This window comes from Maylandia zebra, linkage group LG1 (assembly GCF_041146795.1).
Source record: "Maylandia zebra isolate NMK-2024a linkage group LG1, Mzebra_GT3a, whole genome shotgun sequence".
NCBI lineage: Eukaryota > Metazoa > Chordata > Actinopteri > Cichliformes > Cichlidae > Maylandia > Maylandia zebra.
The window spans coordinates 22,439,656-22,451,284 of record NC_135167.1 but is presented as its reverse complement, the minus strand read 5'-3'; the positions used below and the strand labels follow the sequence as shown (position 1 = coordinate 22,451,284).

General features: G+C 41.6%; 1 protein-coding gene across 2 annotated transcripts in view; it reads right to left on the bottom strand.

Moving 5' to 3' along the window:
• Positions 1 to 344: 344 nt before the first annotated feature.
• Positions 345 to 11,629, bottom strand: part of ano5b (anoctamin 5b) — a 31,015-nt gene continuing 19,730 nt past the window's right edge. For both annotated transcript variants that reach the window (XM_004543238.3, XM_004543239.3), the window contains 13 exons: positions 11,491 to 11,625; positions 7,923 to 8,028; positions 7,590 to 7,650; positions 7,120 to 7,271; positions 6,720 to 6,794; positions 6,388 to 6,634; positions 6,111 to 6,289; positions 5,888 to 5,985; positions 4,326 to 4,456; positions 4,015 to 4,220; positions 3,716 to 3,894; positions 2,857 to 2,962; positions 345 to 2,739 (listed from right to left, as the gene is read on the bottom strand). In XM_004543238.3, coding sequence (XP_004543295.1) covers positions 2,512 to 2,739; positions 2,857 to 2,962; positions 3,716 to 3,894; positions 4,015 to 4,220; positions 4,326 to 4,456; positions 5,888 to 5,985; positions 6,111 to 6,289; positions 6,388 to 6,634; positions 6,720 to 6,794; positions 7,120 to 7,271; positions 7,590 to 7,650; positions 7,923 to 8,028; positions 11,491 to 11,625 — 1,903 coding nt within the window. In that variant the 3' untranslated portion in view covers positions 345 to 2,511. The remainder of the gene's footprint in view (positions 2,740 to 2,856; positions 2,963 to 3,715; positions 3,895 to 4,014; positions 4,221 to 4,325; positions 4,457 to 5,887; positions 5,986 to 6,110; positions 6,290 to 6,387; positions 6,635 to 6,719; positions 6,795 to 7,119; positions 7,272 to 7,589; positions 7,651 to 7,922; positions 8,029 to 11,490; positions 11,626 to 11,629) is intronic.

Here is an 11,629-nt window from a genome sequence, read left to right as displayed (position 1 = left end):
CCTGGACATCAACATTACCGAAGCAGTGTTGGATCATCTTGACACAAAATACAGAAAAAGGCAGAGCTTTGAATGTCCTTCAAGAAAACAGGAGAACTATTCCTGAAGACTACTTAAAGAAATGACTAAAAAGCAGCTTAAGAGAGTTCAGGCTGTGTTGAAGAATAAAGGTGGTTGTGCCAAATATTAACTGTTAAGCTTGTTTAAATTGTACAGATGTTTTTCTGTGGAGAAAAACGTGGTCTTAAAATAAAGTTGGATGAGATCTTTATGTTGGAGAAAGATGCAAAACATAGATGCGCTGGGTGTCTTATTGTAATTGAAAATAAAGCTCCAACAAAAAATGACTTTTCTTTATTTATTGGGAATTTTAACAATTTTAATAAGTTCCTGTTCAACAGTCGACAGAAAACTTACATATTGATACTGACAAAATATTTACATGATCACAGTTCATGCACAAAACTGGTACACTGCACATAGTTTGCAGCAGTAACAAATACTATGCAACAGATGTTGAGAAACAGATAGGAATTTTTTTTCTTTAAAAAAAACATACAAAAACAAATTAAGACAGATGTTTAAGGCATTCGTTTGTTGGGAAGTCCATCATGGATGTTGCGGGATTTTGCACGCCTCAGTAAACAGTCATGCTCAACAGACACTGAAAGATTTTAAATCCTGAGACTGGAGTGAGTGTCGACTGTCAGATATATCCTGCTGATTGCATCAGCCGCTTTACTGTAAGAAGTTAAAGCACAAACACGGAAACCTAAAAAAGCATAACAGATTTATACGCACTCTATATGACAAATGATCAACTTATTAAAAAAGATAATCAATCAGACGCTTGCTACAATGTAAAATGTAAAGCAGGAGTCTTATTTTTCATTAGTGTGGTGGAAGAGCTGTCTGAGCTAACACTGCTTCTTGGCCAGTTACGAGGTGATGAAGAGGACAATCTAAAACAGGGGTCCCCAATCCCAGTCCACGAGGGCCGGTGTCCCTCCAGGTTTTAGATCTCACCCTGGGTCAGCACACCTGAATCACATGATTAGTTCATTACCAGGCCTCTGGAGAACTTCAGGACATGTTGAGGAGGTCATTTATCCATTTAAATCTGTGATGGATCAAGAAGACATCTAAAACCTGCAGGGACACTGGCCCTCGTGGGCTGAGATTGGGGACCCCTGATCTAAAAGAAAGAACCCAAATGCTGCAAGGTCTTTTATAGGCAAATGTAAAAGCATAAAAATAGTAACTCTAAACACAAATGCTTCAGGCCACAGGGCAGAAATGGATCAATAAATTAATTGCACTATAGCCCCTTAAAAAAACAGCATCTTTATATCTACAGCAGCACTTAGACGTCAGCTATAGTTAATGAGCTGGTTACTAAAACCATTTCATGTTACTCATACATATCCCCACCAGGCTACAAGAAGATCTGCTTCCTGTATAGTTCTCAGCTTGCGGTTGGACGATTAATAATATGTGGTGACATAACTAATGTGAAAGTTGAAAATTAAAAGTTGGCCATTTATTGTATAAACGGGGAAAAGTAAAACCAACACATGATCTGTCCAGCGCCCTGACAACGTGTTCTTCATGTAGTCTATTTTGTTTGTTTGTTTGTTTTTAGAGAAACTTTACAATTGGTCCCGCAGCAACTTGGTAATACAAGCAGAAGATCAGACACGAGCCTGCAGCTGCTGTCTTAACGCATTATTTCTGTCGCTAACTCAGGTCAGAGTGAGTGGAAAAACACCACACATCTGATTGTTACAGCGTTACTGCAGTGTGATGGAGGTACTTGGTTTTCAAATGCACAGTTTTAAAGAGCTTTTTTCTACATATAATAAACACTCAAACAATGAAACTCAGTCTACTAGCTCGGCTGTAGATCAGTAGACATATTGTTATGTAGCTACCTATTAAAATAAAAATAAAAAACTAATCATGGTGAAGCTGTCCGAGGAAGCACCGCCAGTTGACTTGTGTTTCATCTCGCATATGTTTTTAAATATTTGTAAGCATGAGTGTTTTCTACATTCACAACTGACTAAATATTCAGTCCTTCATTCTCATCAAAGACTAGCATGCAGAATACTAAATTGACGTCACAGTCAGCTCTTTAAAGAGGAATCAAACCCACTGTCACACATTCAAGAAAACAAACCTTAACTGTATCAGAAAACACAGAGATTATGCTTTTATGACAAAGAAAGATGAATGTAAATACAGTTTTTATGGAAAATGAACGCTTCGTCTGCAAAAGAAGCTGATTTTAAGGAAAATAAAATGTTATACTGCACTGGATTTTAAATGCTGTATCTATGCGTTTCCTAACATAGGAGTATAATGTGGAAGGCTTTATTGTCCATCCAAAATGAAACAAATAGCGTTTTGAATTCAAAGACAGAAGCCCTTGCATATGGCTGTTCTCAGGGAGAAGAGAATACACAGACATGTCCGCCCTCGGCTTGGTTAGCTGGAGGTGCGACGCAGGTGCTACAGGCACTCAGAAAGCACTTCGTGTTTGTCTGGCGTCAACGACGTTTCCGAAGTTTGCGGCTCTGTGATGAAGCTGGCACTCAGCTGCAGTTTGAGCCTTTCCACCTCGTAGTTATGCAGGTGTTCTTGAATCAGGTATCGTTCTCGCTTGATGCGCGCCTTCACATCTGACGGGACGTCTGGGATCATCCACGCAATAAAGAACTTCACCACAAAGACCACATGCTGCAAAGAGAGCGTTGGTAAAGATATCATCACTTTGCAACATTAATTCAGGTTATTATTTATTTATTTATTTTTACGAGTGAGGAACGTGTGAGGGAAAAGTGTATTTTGTCTTACTTCCATGATAATAATGAAGGCCATTTTGGCTGCCAGGATGTGCCAGAACTGCATGGTGTGAGTGTACTCGTTCTTGTGGCCTGGAGGGTGCCGGTAGTCACGGTATCTGTACAGACCAACAAGAGAGCGGCGTCACATGCAAAAATTTCAAGGGTTTGCAGAGAATGGTCTGAAAATGAGAAAATATCCAGTGTTTGACATCTCTGGGGGAAACTAACTCAAATAACCACTCGATACACCACCAATGCTTGCAGAAGAACCTTATAAATTGAAGTGAATGGGCTACAGAAGCTGTCATGTCAATGTGAACCAACATCTCTGAGGAACTTTTCCAGCCAACCATGAAGAAATAAGGCAATTCTTAAGTCGAAAGAGGGTTCAATATGCTGCTAGCAGTGTGTGCCTAATGAAGTTACCAGTGAGTGTACAATAAGGCTCCCATAACAGACAGAAACATGAATAAACTGAAAAGTACGTAGATCTGTGCAAACAGTAATTTGAACCTAACTGACAAGTTTGATGAAATGCCTTTCATAAAAGTTATGTTTGCTAACATGTAAACACAACATTAGTACTCATCTACAGTCAGTGAGAATGCCAAATATTTACTCTGATTTTTGCCTCACGAAAGCCTTTTCACCACCAATTGCTGCATGTAGCAGCTGGAAACAACACTGTAAGATTAGTGAGCCTGAATCTCAGATGAAAGATCCTAAAACACTCCATTGACAGGCACGAACTGCAGAGTCTTGCAATGACTTTCATTGGTTAACTCATTCTACCAATATTTTGTAAAGGATATTTATTAATGCTTTAAATATGCTGAAAATATCTAAAGAGCTTCTTTCAGCTCTAATACCTGCAGGTCGTATTGAAGTGACGAAACCAGTTGTCCTCAGTCATATTTTGTGGTCGTATCGGTATTCTGTATTCTGACAGGCTGCTGTTGATGTAGCCCTTCATGCTGGTACTGTTGCTGTAGGCATACAGGTACACCATACGGGGGATCATGTCTGAGGTGAAGGCCATGATGAAAGCCTGGATGAAAAGGGACCACAAAAAGTTGTTTCTGAAGCTTATTTCCAGGCTGATACGTAAGCACTATCTCATGAAGTTTAACCTCATTTTAAATGCGATGAAAGGGGAAAAAAAACTCACATTGGTAACAACAGACAAGATGGCCACTGAATTTAGGATCTCCTGCCATGCTCCGATGTTTCGAGCCTTGGATGCCACTGGTCGCCTAAACTGGGTGGTGAACTTCCAGGCGTCCACCCTGATTTCCAGGATGTTGTTGAACAGGGCCAAAAGGGGGGCCAAGGGGAAAGAGGCCACAAAGAGAGTGATGAAGCCAAACTGGATCACTGGAATTACAGGGAAAGCAGTCAGGACAAGTTAAACATTTCCTGTTTAATGTGACTTTTTAATTGATATTTGAATTTATCAGAGAGACTAGTGAAGCATCTCACCCATCTCTAGGTACTCGTAGAACAGGCCCAGCTGGCTGAAGTTCTGCAGAACATGATCCTGCTCCCATCGACTGTAATGGTTCTCGGGGTTGTGACGTCCCTTTCTGCTGCTCCACCAGTTACGCATCAACCTAGCAAAAAAAATATGGAAAAAATATGGTGGAGCTTTCCACAACGAGATTTTCAGAGCAAGAATGGTGACGTCAAGCTGCAGATTTTAAGATGCAGTTCTCCTCTGGGAGTTTAAGACACCACCTCAGCACCTCTAAAGTCCCTGCTTGTTTTGTAGCAATTTCAAAGGTTCAAGAAGGTTTCATTTTGTCATGGGTTCATGTAAAAAGTGTGATTTTTTTTAGTTTTTTATAAATACTGTTTTCTGTTAAGTCGCTTTCATTTATGCGCCAGGCACTTAAAATCCAGCTAATGATCTTCACTTACACTTTTAAGCTGCAATAGGCAGAAATTCTTTTAGCATGGCTGGACAAAAAATGCACGACAGCTTTTCAGTTTAATGTAATTCAAGAGAGGAAACTCTCCCAACTGCCTCTGGGCTTTGTTTTCAGGCTTTAGAAAATTTACTGTATGATGGAAGACTGTCAACAAGCAAGGCATTTTTCTACCTAATCAGGTAAGGTGAGGCAATACAAAGAGCAATACAGTCAAATTCACAATGGGAACTGGATGTGGTGGCTCCGTGCGTTAAATGGAGGGGTTTGGGTGTACCTGGCCTCTTGCCCTATGACAGCTGGGATAGGCTCCACCCCCAATGTTAGGCCCTGGTTTGACAATTTTTGCTAGTGCTTCTAGATGCCGATCCTTGTGGATACTTGTTTAGGTTTTTAGGTGCTTTCCTGCTACAGCACACTTAATTCAAGTGATCATCTTGTTATCAGGCGTTTAATACGCGAATCACTTTAATTAGGTGTGTTAAAGCAGGGACTCGGGTCCTTAGGAGTGGGGTGACTGTAGCTCAGGAGGTAGAGCAGGTCACCTACTGATCGGAAGGTTGGTGGTTCAATCGCTGGCTCCTCTAGTCTGCATGCCAAGTATCCTTGGGCAAGACACTAACCCCAAGTTGCTCTCTGATGCATCCATCGGAGTATGAATGTGTGTGAAGAGAGCATTCAGACAGCACTCAGTTTAGAGTCAGTGCTTGTGTGAATGTGGCATGTTAAGTGTCATACACTTAACTGTGATGTGTGTGGGTAAGCAATAGTGTGTATATGTAAATGATGCTGTGTCTACATGTGTGTGTGTGTGTGTGCGTCAGGAGGTTGGAGAGGACTTTAACACACAGTTATTTGGTTGTTGGATTAAATGTTTATATGAAAATTAACTTCATATTTGCTGAAATTGAAGTTACATTTTTTACTCTTGGACATTTCTTTCTAAGGGTAGGGTAAAATATTTTTAACTAAACTTTACGCCATAGATAGTTAATGTATTATCTTTGTGGTTTCATGTAAATCTCTGACTTTTTTCCAGACTTTGGAGCTGATGATGGTTTCACAGATTGTGGCTTATTGTTCGGCCAAATAAGACAAACATTTGACGGTACTCACGGCAGCAGAGCTTCTTGAATGTTCCCCCATAACTGTTTCCCCGCCATGACGATCAACAGCTGTGTGGTCAGCTCTATCAGGCAGCCTCCGGGGTCACACTAGGACAGCAAGAGACAGGCTTTTCTGTCACATTTCTTGTATTTATGAGGATGTCTGCTTAAAGAAATACGTCTCAGTTTAGAAAAAAAGAAACAATGCTTAAATGCTGTCTTTTAAAACTCACCTCCTCATTCCTAAATTTCTTCCATTTGCCAAACATGTATGTGTAGTTACCCGGGTAACCCACAAATTTGCCTTTGAAGAAGGCCACATAGAAGCAGGAGGAGTAGTAGTTGACAAACTGGAACATGAACATCTTCGTAATCAACCTGTTCTCATATTCCAGGTGAGTTTTTGGTATTTCTGCAGGAAGCAAAGCATCATCAGTTAGCAGATCAGATAGTAAATCATCAGTTTTATTGTATTTTCTAAATCCTGTTTGCCCAATTAAATCCCAGTACCCATATCAGTGATCCAGATGGCCACCTTCTCATAAAAGAAGTTAAGGATCATGATGATGACAAAATTGATGCAGGAAGCGGTGACAGAAGTCGCCAGCTGTGGGGTGATCAATCCGCCGACTAGCAGGGTCTTGTTTTTATGGTTGCCGGACTCTCCTTTATGGTTGCCAATGATACTTGCGAAGGATGCATAGACAGCCAACCTATATGCTATGACCCCAGTAATACAGGCCAGAATCAAAGAAATCTGTGGAGAGAACACACATGATTTATAAAGCTGTGACTAGTTATAAAATCACACACACATGCACTTCAGCTGAATAATCGCTTACCCAGAATGTAACAGTGGCTCCAGAGAGGCAGTAGCGAGCACACCTGGTGTGGAGGGGGAGATATGGCTCCATTTCCTGAAAGATAAATTGTTGTTATTTAAAGCTCAGACAGACAGAAAAATACCAAATAACCTTTTCAGCAAATTTAACTGCAATATCTGTTTTTCCAGCTTTAGAAAGCCGAGTGGGAGGCAGGAGGTTTGGCAGTGTAAAGGAGCAGGAAGAGGGAAATGGGTGCAAAATGCAATGAGGGCTTTAACCTGTGAGAATGAGGTTTAAATCCTGGGAAGGGGAGCCTTAAAACAGAGAGAGGAGCACTCTTTGTACTCAGTGTAATTCCCATTTTTTCCTTTAGGTCCAAGCTTTTTGCCTATTATAACTTTAATAGTTTGAAAAGCACCTGTGTGATCTTGTTGAGTCTCCTGTTAGTGCATTTGATCTCAAACTCAGGCCGAGTTTGAAGCTCTTGCTGTTCCTCTTCAAAGTCCACCAAGTCCCACTCGTACTCCAGCCGGGCCTGGCGCCGCTTCCAGAACTCCAAAAACAGAGTTACTGTCAAAGTCAAGAAAAAGACACGGCATTTTTTAAAAACCATAACTGGTCAAGATCGATCAAAACTCTCATAACTCTCACATCCATTTGGCTTTATGCTGCATTTTATGCTATGCTACCTACAAACAGCCCCGCTGCTTTGGCATAACAGCATAATTGTGCCAGCAAATCTTCCCGGACTGGAGCAGTTTAGGCAAAGTTGGACGCTCTTTTCGTGTGAAAGGGCTTTAACTGGGAAAATCTGGCCAACAGGAGGGGGTTTCGTTGGATCTCCTACAGAAGTCAAAAACAGCAAGAGCGGCACAGACTGACACTTACCCCAGATCCCCATAAACATGGCAAAGAACACGGTTGCCTCATTATCAAACAGATGGGATTGCTGGAAGAGAGAATATGGAAAAGTATAGGTTCCTCGGACAAGCACAAGAGATCACATGCTGGGAACAAACAGGGTAACATGCTGGTTACTCAGTATGTAGCTGTATGATTAAATGTGGTCAATCTAAAACATTTTAGTCTATGCAATAATAGTTGACCTTTTTTCACTGATTACATAAACCGCATTGATTTAAATAAATTGATACAATGTAACATATGTGTAAATGAAATTATAATAACGCGACCAGCTAATATATGAAATGGAATAATTACCCAGGATGAGAGACACGTTGAGTCGAGCCTCCAGAAAGTGCAGTTTTTATCGCAAAGAGGACACATCATGATACTGCCTCCTATTTTAGGGTCACATATTTCTTTGCTAAAAATAAAACAAAATAAAGAAACCCACAGATGAACATACAGTACACACAGTAGAAGGCAATTCAATAATATTCAAAGTGTCTGTATATAATATTGTCTAAAAAGGGTATTTTGCCATAGTATAAGCATTAAAGGGACATTTCATCGCTCTAAAGCACATTCACGGTTTCCTCTGGCCTCGTGTGTTGTTCGTCCATTCTAGACCTAGAGGGCATAGTAGCGGCACATGACCTAAAGTGGCTCAAGTGCTCGGATCTGGCAGTGAACTGCAGGCTGGGCAGCCTCCATTTATCCACTTAAAATTGGGTGTGCAGGGTTTTTTTGTGAACAGTTCGGTGATCCAGCTCCACCAACTACAGGGACAAGAGGCGCAAGCCTGCAGAGGTCTGTCAAGGAACTAGCCGAAGAAGTGGAGGAAATGAGCTACTGTTTGTGGCTACAGAGGAGGGTCAGATGCAGGGGGTGGCAGAGGGATATCCTGATGTAGCCAATTGCCGCCTCACCTGGAGATGTACAGGGTACAGGGTGAAACATTAGTGACAGGTTACCAGCTGAAGACCCTGAATCTGACCCAAAGTGCACTGGAGGAGGTGTGAGGCAGAGGGCTGAGCAGGAAGTCTAGAACCTGTATATTTTATTTGGTTTTTAAATGGATTGAAAAAGTGTCTTTCTATCTGTGACAAGAGTGTGATAGGATGTAAACACTGGTGACAAAGAAAAGAGCACAAACACAACAGCTACAGTCTGCATAGCTTGGTGCTTGGTTTTATATTTATATATATTATACAGTGGGGCAAAAAAGTATTTAGTCAGCCACCGATTGTGCAAGTTCTCCCACTTAAAATGATGACAGAGGTCAGTAATTTGCACCAGAGGTACACTTCAACTGTGAGAGACAGAATGTGAAAAAAAAAATCCATGAATCCACATGGTAGGATTTGTAAAGAATTTATTCGTAAATCAGGGTGGAAAATAAGTATTTGGTCACCTCAAACAAGGAAAATCTCTGGCTCTCACAGACCTGTAACGTCTTCTGTAAGAAGCTTTTCTGTCCCCCACTCGTTACCTGTATGAATGGCACCTGTTTGAACTCATCATCTGTATAAAAGACACCTGTCCACAGCCTCAAACAGTCAGACTCCAAACTCCGCCATGGCCAAGACCAAAGAGCTTTCGAAGGACACCAGGAAAAGTATTGTAGACCTGCACCAGACTGGGAAGAGTGAATCTACAATAGGCAAGCAGCTTGGTGTGAAAAAATCAACTGTGGGAGCAATCATCAGAAAATGGAAGACATACAAGACCACTGATAATCTCCCTCGATCTGGGGCTCCACGCAAGATCTCATCCCGTGGGGTCAAAATGATCATGAGAACGGTGAGCAAAGATCCCAGAACCACACGGGGGGACCTGGTGAATGACCTGCAGAGAGCTGGGACCAAAGTAACAAAGGTCACCATCAGTAACACACTACAACGGCAGGGAATCAAATCCCGCAGTGCCAGACGTGTTCCGCTGCTGAAGCCAGTGCATGTCCAGGCCCGTCTGAAGTTTGCCAGAGAGCACATGGATGATACAGCAGAGGATTGGGAGAATGTCATGTGGTCAGATGAAACCAAAGTAGAACTTTTTGGTATAAACTCAACTCGTCGTGTTTGGAGGAAGAAGAATACTGAGTTGCATCCCAAGAACACCATACCTACTGTGAAGCATGGGGGTGGAAACATCATGCTATGGGGCTGTTTTTCTGCCAAGGGGACAGGACGACTGATCCGTGTTAAGGACAGAATGAATGGGGCCATGTATCGTGAGATTTTGAGCCAAAACCTCCTTCCATCAGTGAGAACTTTGAAGATGAAACGAGGCTGGGTCTTCCAACATGACAATGATCCAAAACACACCGCCCGGGCAACAAAGGAGTGGCTCCGTAAGAAGCATTTGAAAGTCCTGGAGTGGCCTAGCCAGTCTCCAGACCTCAACCCCATAGAAAATCTGTGGCGGGAGTTGAAAGTCCGTGTTGCTCGGCGACAGCCCCAAAACATCACTGCTCTCGAGAAGATCTGCATGGAGGAATGGGCCAAGATACCAGCTACTGTGTGTGCAAACCTGGTAAAGACCTATAGTAAACGTTTGACCTCTGTTATTGCCAACAAAGGTTATGTTACAAAGTATTGAGTTGTATTTTTGTTATTGACCAAATACTTATTTTCCACCCTGATTTACGAATAAATTCTTTACAAATCCTACCATGTGGATTCATGGACTTTTTTTTCCACATTCTGTCTCTCACAGTTGAAGTGTACCTCTGGTGCAAATTACTGACCTCTGTCATCATTTTAGGTGGGGGAACTTGCACATTCGGTGGCTGACTAAATACTTTTTTGCCCCACTGTATATATTTATAGTAATGGGACTGTAAACGCTTGAATTCACAGGTGAAGCGGTGTGGCCCAATACTTTTGTCCACATAGTTTATATAGAAATTAACCAGTTTGAAAGTCCTGCACAGAGCCCTGACATTAATCCCAGCACACACTTTATGACTGTTAAACAGGTGAAACAAGTAGTCCATCACTGACTCCACCAGCCCCCTTGTTGGTGAATGTGAGAAAAAATATCAGTGTGCCTTCCTTAAAGAGCACAGGTTCTTATTATACAATATGCCTGCTGGTTTTAGTTTTCACTGGTCAGCAATTATCCATCTATTCTCCTCCTCTTATCCAGTTCAGGGTTGCAGGGCAGCTGGAGCCCATCCCAGCTAGTACAGGGTGAGAGCCGGGGTACACCTTGGAAAGTTCACCAGCTCCGCAGGGTTAACACACACACAATCATACCTATTGGCATTTTAGAATCACCAGTTAACCTAACCCCACTAAATGCATGTCCTTGCACTGTGGGAGGAAGCCAGAATACCCGCAGAGAAAGGATGGATTTGAAGCCAGGACCTTTTCACTGTACCACCTCTCTGCCTGTGGTCAACAATTACATACACTTAAATGGCAGTTTAATGGTCTCCCCTAGCCTGAACTATTGCAGTCAGCTAAAATGTCAGATCATGAAAAGTTTTATTGTTATGATTTACAGTAAACAGTCTGAGAGCTATTATTATTTGGAAGGTTGCAGTTTGTGGTGCTGATGACCTTCTACATTATAGAGAGCGCTGTGTATGTTAACTAGCCTACTCTGCTCAATATAGACTACATATAACAGACAAAATATAACTTTGCTTTAATTGACTGCAAAGTGTAATTAGTCTCTTTCTAAAATAATTTAAGCAAAACAAAAGAAAAAAAAACTATAACCTTCACAGGAAGCAGGATTTACTGCAACATCAGATAAGCTTATTTTTAGCCAGGTGTACTTACAGTAATAAAAAGACTTCTTCCTGTATAAAGTAGATGAAGTAAATTGTTTACTTAGGTTTGTCCAAACAGCTGCGATGCCCCCTGGTGGCACTAACCTTGTTATGTTGTCATCATAACTGAGCACTCCATAGATGAAACATATAAGGCCCACAACAGCTGCCAAAAAGAGCATCTCTGTGTAGAAACCCAACCAGGCAAAGTAGATCCCGATCTTTTCTCCGTAGTACTTCCTGC